The sequence below is a fragment of the Narcine bancroftii genome, unplaced genomic scaffold (genome assembly GCF_036971445.1).
Source record: "Narcine bancroftii isolate sNarBan1 unplaced genomic scaffold, sNarBan1.hap1 Scaffold_240, whole genome shotgun sequence".
NCBI lineage: Eukaryota > Metazoa > Chordata > Chondrichthyes > Torpediniformes > Narcinidae > Narcine > Narcine bancroftii.
Window position 1 is genome coordinate 88,097 of NW_027211975.1, and position 16,160 is coordinate 104,256.

The following is a 16,160-nucleotide window of genomic DNA, read 5'->3' on the forward strand; positions in this document are numbered from 1 at the left end:
TTCCTCTTTCTTTTTTTTGGGAGTTGTTTAGTGGGGGGGGGGGGGGGGTTGGGGGGGGTGGGAGGGAAAGGGATGGGGAGGGGGTTTCTATGGGATAAAATATGTATTACATCGTATTATGTATGTATTATTGATTATAAATAAAGTTTACAAAGCCCTCTGTGCTCCCGCTATCGAATAGGCAGTTGGTGAGATGACAACTTACCTTGACCTCCATCATCGAATGGGAGAGATGGTGGGGGTTGTCCTGATCTATTACAACCGATGCCAGTACCAAGTCATTGTCAGAGTCGCTGTCTGATTCAGACTGGTAAGATGGTGTCTGCAACAAGGCTGGAGAGATAGCGGCCTCCATGACGTGCACATGGTGCCATTTCTCGGGGTGGAAATGGTGCTGGAAGTGATGCCGGCCAAGATGGTGGCCCCCTTTGTCTGTACATGGTGTTGTTGTTCGGGGGTGGAGGTGACACCAGAGATGATGCTGGCCAAGATGGCGCTGGTCCCCACTGCTAGGGAGGGGAGAAGGTCTGGACTTACAGAATTTGACATAGTGTCCCTTCTTCCCACATCCTTAGCACACTGCTTCCTTGGCTGGGCAGCGCTTGCAGGGATGTTTCTGTTGGCTGCAGAAGGCGGCGCCGGTGGAGGTGAAGTCGGGGTGCCTCTGTGTGGAGGCGCCCTGGGACCCTGCGATGCTCGCATTCCCCATGAGGCGGTCGCATTGTCAGAGAAGAATGAATCTGTGTTCTGGAGGAGGTACATCCAATATTTTGGACACTTTATAGGCCCTCTGCAAGGTCAGTTCATCCAGTTCCAGCATCTGCTGGAGGAAATAGTCTGATTGGATGCAGGCATCCCCAATGAGTTCATCTGTGTAGGCCTCAGCAGTAACGTCCTGCAGCTGCAGGCTCACCCGAGTTCGCGTCGGACCCAAATGTATTCTGCGAGGAGCTCACCAAGTTGCTGTTTGCGGGTGGCCAGTAGATGTCTGGCGTAGACAGCGTTCATCCTGGGCCTGTACTGGCTTTGGAGCCTGTTCATGGCTTCATCATAATTCGAGCAGGCTGATGATCATGTAGGCGCAGTGGCCGACCCGCAATCGAAGCAGGTGTAGCTTGTCGTCGGAACTCATGACTTGACCGCAGGCATGCAGAAAGTTGTTAAAGCAGAGTAGCCAGCGCTCGAATCGGTCTGGGTCTTTGGGCAATTGCGGATCAGTCTAGCAACTTCTTCATTGCGGTAAAAGAAAACATTATGGTAATAAAATTGATCCCCTGTCAATAATGCCAGAAGACTGGACACACGCTCCTGTTGCTGAGCCGATTCCAGGATTCGTACTGAGCAAGGGACTCAGGCACGACCACCTTTACTGGGGATTCCAGGGGAAGGAGTTACAGGGAGGAGACAGTCAGTCATACACTCATGTCACCACACTGTGCCGGTCTTCCCAGGAATTGCCTTCCTGACATGTGAGGAGATGCTTCCACCAGCGTTGTCTCCGCTCCATCCTCAACTTTCATTGGAGTGTTAGAAATTAACGTATCTTTAAAGAAATTGCTCGAGACAAAAATTGAGAACAAAGAACATTTATTACAACAACAATGCAAAGTTGGGTGCTTCCCCTTACCCTGGGAATACACACATATACTGGGGCTCACCCAACTTTTATACAGTCAATTTCAGTATCAGAGTGCCCTCCCCCTTACATTCTTCTGCCCCCTGGATGGGTTTGGCATAGGTAATCCTTCCTGCCTACGTGCAGTTTCAGTACACTTGGAGGACCAAGGTGTGGGTGTCCCATCATGTCATTGTCCTTATTCACACCTTCCTGATTTTCGGGGCTACAATCTCTTGGTATGCAGAGTTGACTCATTCTATCTAGGGTTGGCTAATTTCATATGTATAAATCTGTGTATGGTTAGCTAATTAGATATGTAGGACTTGGTACTTCTGTCCAGGGCTAGGAGACCTTTATCTGATCCAGACTACCTCAACTTCCTACATTCTAGTGTACTTTACCATTCCTTTTCTTAGTCTTATGGTGGCTCTTGTCACACAGAAGATTCTTATGTTAATCGTGCTGACTCTGCTTTCCTGCATCCTAACCCCCAAGCTTATCCTGTTTGTACTGGTTACAGCCATTAACTGATGAATTTTAGTTTCTTCCATGTTCATAATTTTAGATCAATTTTCCCATCTCTCACAGGAGCGACTTCATCCCTAACATCGAAGTACTCGAGATGGCAGAGGCCAACAGCATCGAGTCCATGCTGCTGAAGATCCAACTGCGCTGGGTGGGTCAGGTCTCCAGAATGGAGGACCATCGCCTTCCCAAGATCGTGTTCTATGGCGAGCTCTCCACTGGCCACTGAGACAGAGGTGCACCAAAGAAGAGGTACAAGGTCTGCTTAAAGAAATCTCTTGGTGCCTGCCACATTGACCACCGCCAGTGGGCTGATCTCGCCTCAAACCGTGCATCTTGGCGCCTCACAGTTTGGCGGGCAGCAACCTCCTTTGAAGAAGACCGCAGAGCCCACCTCACTGACAAAAGACAAAGGAGGAAAAACCCAACACCCAACCCCAACCAACCAATTTTCCCTTGCAACCGCTGCAACCGTGTCTGCCTGTCCCGCATCGGACTTGTCAGCCACCAACGAGCCTGCAGCTGACCCCTCCATAAATCTTTGTCCGCGAAGCAAAGCCAAAGAAGACAATCAGTCACTGGTTAAGTGAACTCCAAGGAACTTGGTGCCCTTCACCACAGCCTATGATGGCAAAGGAAAGAAAAGAGGGAGGGGGGCAAAGGTAAGGGAGGAGGAGACCTCTCCCCCGAAGTGACAAAACCCTCTGTGGGCTGTGGATCTGAGCAGCTGAACCCCTTTCACCAGCCCTCCTTGCTCTGTGGCTCTCTGGTCTTGCCTGGTGAAATCCCTTCACTGCCGTGGACTGAAGATGCTCGCTCATGATCTAGGCCCGGACGCGTTGGCTCGTCCGGCCGTCACTTGGGGAGCGTGAGCACCGACCCCGCCCAGTTTCTCCGCTGGTCCTCCAGCGGCCGACAGGAAGGAGGAGATCTGGAGGCTCGCGGCGGCGGCGCCCCCTAGTGGCCGCGCAGGGGAATCGGAGCAATCGGAATGCCGAGAGGCTGAAGGAGCGAGAGAGTGGGAGGGGAGGGACAACCTCATTTGGTTGATCCTGCTGTATTTCTTCCTGACTAACGGCCTGCCTTTGGATCGTTGCAATCTGTCAAATGCGAATCGGCGAAGAAAGAGGGTAAAATCCGTTGCCGTCCTCGAGCAGGAACCCCGAGGGAAGAGGGGGTTCCCGGGGAAATGCACGGATGAAATCCGCGTCCAATGCATTGACGACCGTGAACGATTTGTAACATTGGAAGAAAAACCATCCAAGTGTCTCCCCCCCACTCCCCTTCTCTGTGCGTGTCCCCATTAAATACGAAGATTCCCGACTTTGGGCATTTCACGCCCGACAGGGGAGGGAGGGTGGGCAGGCTGTCCGCAGCCTTCATTCCATTCCAGCCATTGCCGCTGATGGGTGCCGGAGGATTGCGCTGCGGATTTCTGCGGGGCATCGGGCGTCCGCCTCCGGCAGGTCGGGGCGGAGATCCTTGCCGGTCCGCGCACAGCCCAGATTTGCCCACGTTGTAAAAAAGAAGCAGGTAAGCGTTTGAATTAAAAAGGGGGTGGGGGGGGGGGGTAGAAGAGGGAGGGTAACGAGTTTTCTTGATGGGGGGGGGGGTGTTGGGGGAGATGCTCTGTGATCTGCAGTGATATCACGTTGAAGATGGCAAGCTCTCCTGGGACCTTGCAACTTAGAGCAGTTTTGTGACTGCAGTGCCCAAGGCTGATCATCAGATTTCAGGACACGGGTTCATGGCAATAAATCTGTTCCTGATTCATTAAACTCCACTCACGAATATTCATCCTGGGTTTTAAAACCAGTTAGATCACTCTGTTTCTGACCGCCCCACCACACACACACAGTCTAATTCTTCCCTGAGTCCTCAACACTGCAGAAATTCCCACCTCCCTCCCTCCAAAGCGAAGTGGCTCCCAAAGCCACAGCCATCGCCTTCGATCTTGGCACCGCCCTCCACCATCGGCCTCTCCTCTTGCCATTCATTGTCACCGTCGAACAAAGGCCCCTCTGAGGCCACTGTTCATCTCAAGGACTGCCAACCCGTGAACAAGTGACCCACATACACAGGCACTGAGAAAATCAGCTTTGAAATCCCAGGAAGCAGAGCCCTGACCACATGACACTGGGCAGACTCTAGATTTTGATTTCACCATGTCGTTGCCATCATGAAGAAGGCGATTTCGTTGGGAGTTTGAGGAGAGTTGGTATGTCACCAAACACCCTGACTAATTTCTTCAGGTGTGGAGTGGAGACCATTCTGACCAGTTGCATCACTGTCTAATATTGGAGGTGCACAGGGCAAGGCTACTGTTACCAGTCCAAAACCCAGCAGTGATAGAAATTCACCAAGACAAATGGTTACTTAAACAAAGGTTGCTTTTCATTTTCTTTAAACATAAAAACAGGATCAAACTTTAACTTACTGCTATTAACTTAACTGCCTTCTAATTCTAAGCACACATGTATGTAATGTTCAGAAAAGTTCTTTGATTGACAGTCCAATCTCACTTCTCATTCCTCCAAGTTCACCAGTTTCAGGCAATTCTTCTACTGTGCACAGAATTTAAGATTTATAAATTTTCACCAGGCTCTGGTGCTTAAAGTTGTACAAATTGTACAAATACAACCTGATAAAACAGGTGTAAAATTTATACAGACATAGCATACATACAGACAAATGATGCACGTGCAGGGTACCTATGTATAAATATTAAAATAAATAGATAATTGTTAAATAAATAGTAGAGTGATGGAGGCTTCTCACTGCCCATGAGAAGATACTGGTGGTTCTGGTTCTGGTACTCCTGTATCTCTTTGCTGTTGGGTGTAGCTGAAAGATGTGTGCGGGGTGGTAGGGATCCTCAGTGATTTCGCAAGCCCTCTTTGGACAATGATCCCGGTAAATACCATTGATCAGAATGGGGTGGAGTTGGGGCGGGGGGAAGGAGAGAGACCAGCTTTAGCATGTTGGCCTTGCTGTGTAAAATTATGTGGAGTTGGGGGGTAGGAGAGAGACCAGCTTTAGCATGTTGGCCTTGCTGTGTAAAATTATGTGGAGTGGGGGGGGAGGAGAGAGACCAGCTTTAGCATGTTGGCCTTGCTATGTAAAATAATGTGGAGTGGGGGAGGTAGGAGAGAGACCAGCTTTAGCATGTTGGCTTTGCTGTGTAAAATTATGTCCATGGAGTGTTAGATTTGACCCGCTGTTTCTTCCAAACAGCTTTTGAAAAGCACTGGGGAAACGTTGACTCTTCATCCTCCATTGCTCCAGCATGCGCTCCATCAAGAAGACCCTTTGCTGCCTTTTGCTGGTGACGTTGCCACTGGGAATTTTTGTCCTGTGTCTCTGGCCGCTGAAACCTCACCCCACCGTGGACGTGAATTACCGAATCTCCAGCATTTCAGAGAACCTCCTGAAACACAAACTCTGGGAGCCCCCTGAAAAATATGCTTATATTCCATACAAAGTGAAAGAGACAGTGGCTGGGTGAGTGTCTGCTGCCTCCCCCCGTGGCCAATATGACAGACCTTGACCAAGTCAAATGCTGGCACACTAGAATCCGAGCTTCACTGGGGAAAAGAGGAAGTGGAGAATTTTCTGAAAGATCGGCGATCTCTCGAGCAATGGGAAGCTGAGCACAGAACAGGAGATGAGGATCAGGGGATGGGAACCAGAGTGTTCGGGCTGATGAAGGGGAAAACAGCAGTAAAGCGAAGATAGCGTGCAGCAAGGATGACAGGCAGGTGACAAGACAAAACAATAGCTGGACAGAGATACAGCATGTTCAAAAACTGAACTCAAGGAATTATACTTAAACGCAGGCAGCATTAGGAATAAGGCGGATAATCTTGCTGTACAGCTACAGATTGGAGAATATGATGATGTGGCTATTACTCAATCATGCCAAATGAATAGATGTCATTGGGAGCTGATCATCCAAGGATACATAGTGTATTGCAAGGATGGGCAGGTAGGCAGAGGGCATCCCAAGACTTTGCTGGTAAGCAACAATACTAAATTATTGGAAAAAGTGACATATTGTTTGATCAGAAACCTATAGGTTGAATTAAGGAATGGTAAAATGGCAGTTATATACAGCAGGGATCTGGATTACAAATGCAACTGGAAATGGAAAAGGCATGCCAGAAGGACAATGTTATGATAATCATGGGGGATTTTAATAAGAAAGAAGATTGGGAAAGTCAGGTTGGAATGGGATCTCAGGAGAGAGAGAGAGAGTTTTAGATGGAGAGATGGCAAGCTGAATTGCATACTTGTATTCCACTTGAGAAAATAACTTAAAATTTATGTAATAAATATCAACTTTTTTCAAAAGTAATGGAGCCCACACTTACAACACATTGGCTTAAAAATTTGAAGGACTCTCTGAAAGCCCATCCTTTTGGTAACCCCCCAGTTCCATTATTATTAGTATTGAGACTTTATATGAGGTTTCATTTTGTCAGCTCTTGAACTGTTCTTTTTGGGAGTACTGAAGGATGAGGGGGAACCTCATGGAGGCTGAAAGACCTGAACAAAGTAGATGTGGCAAGGTCATTTCCCATGTGGCAAGGTTGTAACCTTGATGCTACTGCCCAGTCCTACTGCCAATGGCTCCATACATGATTAAAACGGCCTGTTAGAGCAGCTGACGTTTTTTTTTAAAGTAAAATACTGCAACCATGAGGTCTGTGTCTGGGTTGGTGGCATCTGTGCTCAGAAGCAGCTGTGAGGTGTTGCAGGCTCTGCGGGGGGTGGTGGTTTGGATGGGGGGGGGGAAGAAGCAGAGTTGCGAAGGGCACTATAAATGGGGAGAATACCAGGTGTTGAGAAAGAGAAGCAGAGGAGATGACCCTACAGGATAGTGACCAGAGAGGGACTCAGTGGTTAAAGGCTGCGGCCTGATGATGAATGGCTCATGGGATCCCAGGTAAAGGAGTAGAGATTCAAGAGGCTGCTGAGGGAAAGAAGGACTCCCGAAGGGGCCTCAGTCGCTGAAGGCTTCCTGATTGTGGGAGGTTTGGATCTGAAGTTGTGGATGGATCAAAAAGGGGTCTATGCAGCTGCAGAGGCTGCAGGAGCGCTGGAGGTGAATTCATGGACACCCAGTGACTTTGAAGTAACTCCTTTTTGCTTCCCTTTCTCTTGTTTTGTTAGGAAGGCCAGACTCTTTCCCTTATGGAAGGCAAATGGCAATCCTGTATAATATTACATGTTCTGCAACTATTCCATGACAATAAAATAATCTTGAATCTTAAAATGCTGCAGGAATTCCTTGCCCCTTTGAACCTTGAAAGTTCAGAGAGTGGGCCAATCTAGTCCTGACAGTGACAGATTGCAGTCAGTCCGTCAGGATTAGCGCTGGTGCTGGTGACAATCCCAGGGGGATAACTGGTGTAGTTGCAGTAATGGTGGGGATGGGGGTTTAGATGTGGGAGAAAATATTATCCACTTCAGACTGGCTGTGACAATTTCAATGATCTTCTTCATCAACAAGCTTATCAAAAAAGTTGCGTCATCTCATTGCTCAGTCACTGGATGCTGACGGGTGTATTGCTTGGAAGCCAAGAGAATGGGCAGCATCAGTAACTGAAGAAATGTTGGTTAAAAGAAAAAAGTGTCAAGTTGATGGCCAGGCAAGATTTTGCATTGGGGATCATTTTATGGCCATTACGGCTGCATGAAATTGGGGTCCTATATTCCGTGAGCGCGTTGTGATCAAGGGATCATTCATCTCATCCACTGCCTTTCACTGAGTCACCGGGGGCCGCGAGAATGAACATTCAAGATTCCTTCATTGTCATATAATAGGACAGAATATGCACTATTCCTCGAAATTTCCGTCTGCCGGCTGTAAGGCAGAGAAAGAGCCGCTGTTGGTGTTGTCCGGCGCCCCTTACAGTACTAGAGAAGGAGAAGGGAGTCCCTTCAGAGTCGCTGAGTGTCCTTGGATTTTCCTCCAGCCTCTAAAGCTGCACAGACTCCTGTTTGATTCATCGGCAACCCGAGTTCCAGATCCAAACCTATGACATGATGAGGAAGCCTTTGACGCCTAAGGCCCTCCAGTCCTCTTTGTTTACATTACTCCCTTATGTAGACATTTTTTCTTCTGTGCAGATTTTGGGACTATTGATAAGTGGAAATTCTGCCTGGCCCGCAGGAAAAACAATCTCAGGGTTGTATGTGTTGTCATATCTGTACTCTGACAATAAATCTGAATCGGAAGTATCCTTGAGGACCGAAAGCTGGGAGTGATTCCTGCACTGACCTCTGTGAGATTGTGTGTGAGGTGACAGTGAGGTCAGAGAACATAGACTGAAGATCGGCCCTTTAAGTGGCATGGGTTCACTGGAAACATCTTCCGGCCCAGTATGCGTGAGGTGCTGCTGTTAGCATCCTTGGGAGGGGCAGGGTTTACGTTGGGAAAATGGTTCTGAGGAGAACAAATAAAAAGATCACGGCAAAAATGAGGAGGTGGATTTCCCTTCAAATGCTTTTAGACGCCCAGAACTGTGGAGAATGTCTCCGGCATGAATGTCCCTCCTGACCCTTTCACTGGTCATTGCCTTCCCCTGCATGTGAACAAGGGACAGCCTCACCCACTGGCAGCCGTGCCTTCACCTGCCAAGTTTTGGAATTCCTTCCCCAAGCCTTTCTACTCATCACCCCACCATCCCCCCGCAACCCTGCCACCCACCCTGCAAGACCCCACTTCCCAGGAGGTTGGGCTGTACCCTGACAATAAATCTGAACTTTCAACAACACAAAACTCTAATTTTTCTCCTTAGTCTGCTTCCAAAGAACAACTGCAGATGTGATAAAGAGGAGCCGGTGCTGAAGCTGCCGTTCATGGGACATATTTTCCCTCAGACTTCTGTCCATCAGTTCCAGCAGGTCTTCAACGATGCTGAACAGGAGGTGCTGAAGAAAAGGAGGCAGCAGGAATACCAACGATTCCTGGAGAGGTACGAGCGGGTGGGACTTAGTTCACGCAACATTTTTTCTTTCTCTTTTACTGTAAGGGGTGCAGGGCGACATTAATGTCGACACTTTGCCTTACAGCAAGCAGAAGTTAAAGTATATCATGTCTCTTACATTTTTAATGTATTATTACATGACAGTAAAAGTCACTGCGGACCTTGCAGACTCTGAATCACCAGAGTTGTTGAGGCTCCAGTAAAGACCCAGACCCCACACACGACGCTGTCCTCCGTCTCTTTCCACATGAACGCAGGAAGTGAGCCCTTTTCCAGGACCTGTTGGCACCAGGTCTGCTCTGCTCCCTGTTACCTGGTTCATACATTTTAATCTGGTGTTTTTAAATTGGGGGAAGGAGGGGGTTGGTACTAAGGTGGTTGTAAAACATGTACTGAGTTGGTGGTGAAGGTGGAAGGCAGACCTCCATCATGTGGCCTCCCTCCTCATAGTCATTGGCCTTCCAATCTGAAGTCACTGAGCTTAGAGACAGCAATCTTGAGTCCATTGGACTATAAAACATACTGTAGGGGCAGAAATAGACCATTCAGCCCATCAAGCCTGCCACAGGATTCAATCACTCTGCCCCACTGCCCAGCCTTCTCCCCATAACCTTTGATGGCCTAGCTAATCAAAAGCTATTAATCGCTCCCTTAAATACATCCAATGACTGTGACAACAAATTCTACTGATCACACACTGAAGAACTTTCTCCGTATCACTCTTCTCAGTGATGTCCTTCTGTCCCGAGTCCGTCCTTGTGAAACTGAGCCCAATTTTGGTTCTGTCATGGGGCGTTGCTCCCAGTGCACCCACTGATTCAGGTCCTGGCATTCTCTGCCAGAAATGTTGTCCCGATTGCCTTGATCACCATCCACAACGTTACACATTGCAGTTAGACTGATCTAGTGGCAAGTTTTCCCGAATGGGAAAAAATGCTGGAGAAACTCAGCAGGTCACACAGCATCAATAGGAAGTAAAAGGTGGTGGACATTTCAAGCATGAAGAGTGTTGACAATCGGGCAGTTGCTTGAATGAAAAGGTGGGGAGGGAGGTGGGGGAAGGAGGTGAAACACAGATGGAGAGGTAGGAGATGGATACTGACGGGAGGATAGAAGCTGAGAAGTAACAGGGGAGAGGGTAGCTCTTGGGTAGGAGAAGGAAAAGAAGTGGGTGGGGAGCTGGAGGAAGGGAAGCAGAGAGATGAGGGAAAGAGAGACTGGGATAGGGTTAATGGAAACTGGAGAAGTCGAGATTGATGCTGTCTGGTTGGAGACTGCCAAGATGGGATATAAGGTATTATTCCTCCATTTTACATGTGGCCTCAACCTGTCCATGAGGCCATAGACAGACATGTTGGTTTAGCAGTGGAGTGTGGACTTGAAGTGTTTGGCCACTTGGAGGTCCCTCCACCTCCTTATTCAGGCATCTGCCTGATTTTCTTAAACTGACGAAGGGGCTCGGCCTAAAATCTCAACTACCTTTCACTTCCCATGGATGCTGGGTCACTTGCCAAGTTCCTCACTCAATGTTCAAAAATTTCAATGGGATTGCCCCCCACCCAGGGATTCCCCCCCCACATTCTCCTAAATTCCAACCAGTACAGGCCAAAAAAGCTGTCAAACACTCCTCATAGGATAACCCTTTCTTTCCCTTCAACAGCTGCGCCCCTCACTGGCCCACTGCAGCGGTCACCTTCCCTGTTGGGTTCCCTATTGTACCAACCCTCACCACCACTCCTGGCAATTCATTCCCAGCACTCGTCACTCTCTTTGTAAAAAAAAAACCATCGCCCCAGAAAGTTCCTCCACTCACCTTAAACAGATGTCTTCTGTGCTGGCCATCAACACCCCAGAAAAAAAAAACGTGCTGGTGTAGCTAGCTGCTGCAAGCTATGGCTCTGTGGAGCCTATAGTGCAGGAGAGGTGATAGCTGTATGCAGGTTAGCTCAGAAAGAACATGCTGTTCCCAGAAAGAATGACACAAACTCCAGTGAGCTTTATTGGGCTCACAGCCCTGCTTTATTCTCAAGCTGAGGGGCGTGGTCAAAGCCCCCTCAGTGCTGATTGGTGCATTTGTGATCTGCTTTCCTTGATAGGCCAGTTAGGCTCCTTTAGTTGTGGCCAATTGGAGGGCAGTGCTGCGGGCCTCGTGCAGCCAGCTGGATCGTCGAGTTCATCCTTCATTTTCTGTGGCTCCCCAAGGGGGCTGCGAGGAGCCACCAGACTGACTGTCATCCCTATCTAAGTCCCTTATAATCTTATACACCACTACTAAGTGTGTTCTGTTGAGCACTGTACATTATGGCCTTTCTGCCACAGAGGGACAAGGTATGAAATAGAGAACATATGTATCAAGTGATAGGAATGTGCATGGATATGACACCAAGGGTTTGAAAAGACTTTGAACTGTTTTCCTGTTTTGTAAATAATTGTGAATAAAGTTTATTTCTGAGGGAAAAAAGTTGTCATGTTCGGAGGGTTGCAATACAAGGTCAGAGATCAGTCAGCAAACCTGGGCAGTTTAAAGTCATTTCATGAAATGAGTTTGGAATAAAAAGCTGTGACGTTGAGGCTTTATAATGCACTGGTGAGGCCTCTCGGAGTACGGGGTACAGTTTTTGGCTCCTTATTTAAGAAAGGTTGTGCTGGCATGGGAGAGGGTTCAGAGAAGATTGACTTTCAAGAATGATTCCTAGAATGAAGGGATCAGCATATCAAGAACGTTTGAACATTTGATGGCTCTTGGAAACATGGAGAATGAGGGTAGAACTCATTAAAACATTTCTAATGTTGAAAGGCCTGGACTGAGTAGATGTGGCAAAGTTGTTTCCCATGATAGAGGAATCTAGAACAAGAAGGCACAGCTTCAGGATTGAAGGGAGCCTTTAGCCAGAGAGTGGTGAACCCCTGGAGTTTGCTCCCATGCGTGGCTATGGGGACCAGGAGATATTTAAGGCAGGGATTCATAGGTACCTGAATAGTCAGGGTATCAAAGGTTGTGGGGAGAATGCAAGAGAGTGGGGCTGAGTTGGAGAATGGATCAGCTCATGATGGAATGGCAGAGTGGATTTGACAGGCCGAATTGTTGTAAGAACTCACCTGGTTCATGAATGTCCTAAATCTGCTGCCTTTACAGCGCCCCTGAGTAATAAAGAGGTTCAGTTTTAAAATGACCTCTGGGAAAGTGGGGTCTTATTAATGGAGGTGGGGGGCAATGGATGGAAAGGCTTTGGGAAAGATTTCAAAACTTAGCAGGTGAAGGCACGCCTGGGCACCCAGTCATGGGTGTATAATGAGTAGAGCAGTGGGCTAAGCTACATCCTTGGGGTGCACCTGTGTTGATAGTGAGGAGGAGATGCTGTTTCCAATTCGTACTGTGGTCTTCCGATAAGAAAGTCAAGGATTCAGTTGCAGAGGAGGGTACAGAGGCCCAGAGTTTGTAGCTTCTTGACCAGCACTGAGGGAATAATAGTGTTGAAGGCTAAGGTGTAGTTAATGAAGAGCAGGTGTATGTATGGGTTGCTGTTTTTGAGACCCAGCGATATGGCATCTGCTGCGGAGCAATTGTGACAAAAGATGAATTGCAGTGGGTCAAGATCTTTACTTAGGTCCATGTTAATTCTGGCCATGACCAGCCTCTCAAAGCATGTCATCACAGTAGATGTTAGTGCTACTGGGTGATAGTTGTTAAGGCAGCTCACGCTACTCTTCTTGGGTACCTTTTGAAGCAGGTGGGAACCTGTGACTGCAGCAATGAGAGGTTGAAAATGTCCACGAACACTCTGGTTAGTTGGTTGGTGCAGATTTTCATCTCCCTGCTACATATGCCATACATGATGCCTTGCGAGGATTCACCCTCTCGAATGATGTTCTGACATCGTCCTCAGAGACAGATATCACAGGGCCTTCAGCCTTTGCAGGGTTTCTAGTAGGCATTGTTTTGTTTATTAAAATAAATATTATTCATAAAAGCAAAGTCACAGATGTCACATTTGTGGCCCGAAATGTGAAGTTAATAAAACATTAAACACAAGTTTATCAGGTAAACTTCTGAGTGTCTTTATTCTCCCGTTTCCTTTGTTCTCTTGCTTGTGTTCTTATCTCTCTCTCTCATACCACGTGACTTCTGGTACATCTCATACATATTCATTATCATGACATCCCTCCTTTAATCAGAAATAAACTTTACCTTCACTTACCAATATCCCTCGAAAACATACAAACATCGTAACTAATGGTAATACTATAACTCAACTACATAAAGTTTACTTCCTACAGCACTCATACATGCACTTTATGATATAAGATTAAAATACTGTCCCAAAGTTCTTATTAAAACTATGGCCCAAACTTCGTATCGTTTGGGCGGTTTCCGGTTTCGTTTCGGCCTGCCTGCGATATTGTCGTCGCTTCTCGGTTGTTCACTCTCGGCGTCGGAAATACTGCTCGCCACGGCTTCGAGTGTTTCTGGCGCTCTAGTCACTTCATCAGGAGTGCTGGTAACTGCCTCTGGAACATCATCAGGTCTCTCAGTTTCAGCATCTCGTATTGGCCTTTCAACCTCTTCGCTCGATATATCTCTGGACTGGTACCTTTTTACACTTGATACATTTCTCTTATACAGGACTCCAGTCGGAGACTTGACTGTCACCATACTGCCACTTCTGGATACGACAGTATAGGGTTGATGGTAAGAAGGTGTGTCTAGCTTACCACCAGTTTCATGCCTCACTAGAACATTATCTCCTGGCATGATGTCTGAGTACTTGGCTCCACGTTTCGAATCTGTGTACAGCTTTGCTGGACCTTTCTTTTCAGCATCGTGGTCCCTCATCTCCTGGTTGTCTCGGATTTCCTTTATTTCTGGCATTTTTGTGCGGATTTTTCTCCCAAAAAATTCTTCTGCAGGACTTTTTCCAGTGGTTGCATGAAGCGTTGCTCGATAGACAGCCACATAAGATAGCAATGCTTCTCGCCAATTTTGTCCTTCTGCGTGTGCAATCCTCAATCGTTTTTCAATGGATTGATTTTGTCTTTCTACTTCTCCATTGGCTTGCGGCCATTTCGGAGTTACTTTATGATGGTGGATACCTGTGGTCCTCATGTATTCCGCAAGTGTCTCTGAAATGAATTGTGGACCATTGTCAGAGTATAATGTAACAGGTAATCCATATCTTGCGAATATCTCTTCTAATGCTTGTATTGTTTTTTCAGTGGTTGTGGACTTCAACACCACGTACTCATAGTATCTGCTGTAGTAATCTATCACTACCATAATTGATTCACCCGTCGGTAAAGGTCCAAGAAAATCAACAGCTACGTCGATCCATGGTCCTGTCGGAAGTTGCGTACTCCGGATCGGCTCTGGCGGATTATTCCTACTTGTGATTTGACATCCATGACAAGTTTTAACAAATCTCTCTGCGTCTTTATCACAACTCTGAGGTTTTGCTTGGTACCAACAATGCCTAGGTGTCCTTAATGCGCTAAGGATACGATCTTCGGTCTCAATCTTTGCGGTATCACCAATCTGCAACCTCTTAATACACACTGTCCGATGCAACAAAGTTCGTCTCTAATGGGAATGTAAGCCTTGTGAGTACACTTGTCCCATTGTCCACTCTGTATGCATTCTCTTACTTCCCTGAGTTCTGGATCATGTTCGGATTCTCTCTCAACCTCCTTCGTAGTCACAGCTTTCGGTGTCGACTGAATAGCTACGAAGCGTACAAAGCTCTCTGTTTCTGTTCCCAATTCTGACTTGGATTGTGGACATCCATCCTTCACCAATCTGGACAGCGGATCAGCAATGTTTGCTTTCCCTGCAATGTGGATTACTTTATATTTGTAGGGTTGTCGTCTGAGTACCCATCTCTCTATTCTGGCACATGGTTTGGATCTCGGTGCATAGATCACCTCTAATGGCTTATGATCTGTGATGAGTTCAAATTCAATGCCATATAAATATGCATGAAACCTCTCACAGGCCCATACAAGTCCGAGTGCTTCTTTCTCTGTCTGAGAGTATCTTCTTTCCACATCTGATAACGATCTGCTGGCATAGGCAATGATTCTTGGTCCTCCATCATGCATCTGGACCAACACGGCTCCTAAACCAACTGGGCTGGCATCCGCTATGACTTTGGTTGATGCCGCCGGATCGTAATATCCAAGAGTTTTTGCATCTGTCAGGCTTTGCTTCAGCGCTGTGAACGCTTTCTTCTGCTCAGATCCAAAATGAAATGGTACACCTTTCCTGGTTAGTTTTCTTAGTGGTTCTGCCACTGTAGCGAAATTAGGAATGAACTTTGCACAAAAATTGACCAATCCCAGGAAACTCCTCACTTCTGTTGCGTTCTGAGGTGCACGTGCCTCTTCAATAGCTTTCACCTTGGCCTCTGCAGGGTTTAGTCCTTCCCGTGTAAGTCTGTGTCCCATGAAGTCCATTTCTGGCACACCGAACTGACACTTGTTTCCATTCACGGTAAGGCCTGCCTCCTGTAGTCTAGATAGTACACGCCTCAACCGTTTGTCATGCTCTTCCTTCGTTGGTGCATGGACTATGATGTCGTCAGAAATGTTGGCAACTCCAGGAATACCTTGAATTACTCGATGGATTTCATACTGGTAGATCTCCGAAGCTGCATTAATTCCAAATGATAGTCTCTTGTAACGATACAATCCACAGTGAGTCACAAATGTAGTTACATCTCGGGAACCTGGATCCAGCTCTAATTGATAATAGCCCCATTTCAGATCAATTTTTGAGAATATCTTACTGGTAGTTAGTTCTTGAAGTATTTCCTCCACTGTTGGTATAGGGTGTCGTTCTCTAATTATAGCTTCATTGGCCATTCTCATGTCAACACATGTCACCCTTTGGTTTGGGCACAATCACTACAGGACTGACCCATTGTGTCGAATGTTCCACCGGTTCAATAATGTCTTGTTCGATCAATTCTTTAATTTTGGCTTCGACTTTCCCACGAAGTCCAAACGGAGTTCGGCGCATTGGTTGTGCCTTA

At 47.2% G+C, this 16,160-nt stretch overlaps 1 protein-coding gene across 2 annotated transcripts in view; it reads left to right on the forward strand.

Moving 5' to 3' along the window:
* The first annotated feature begins 3,125 nt into the window (after positions 1-3,125).
* Positions 3,126-16,160, forward strand: part of LOC138750716 (beta-1,4 N-acetylgalactosaminyltransferase 1-like) — a 78,818-nt gene continuing 65,783 nt past the window's right edge. For both annotated transcript variants that reach the window (XM_069912811.1, XM_069912812.1), the window contains exons 1-3: positions 3,126-3,676; positions 5,378-5,644; positions 8,947-9,123. In XM_069912811.1, coding sequence (XP_069768912.1) covers positions 5,430-5,644; positions 8,947-9,123 — 392 coding nt within the window. In that variant the 5' untranslated portion in view covers positions 3,126-3,676; positions 5,378-5,429. The remainder of the gene's footprint in view (positions 3,677-5,377; positions 5,645-8,946; positions 9,124-16,160) is intronic.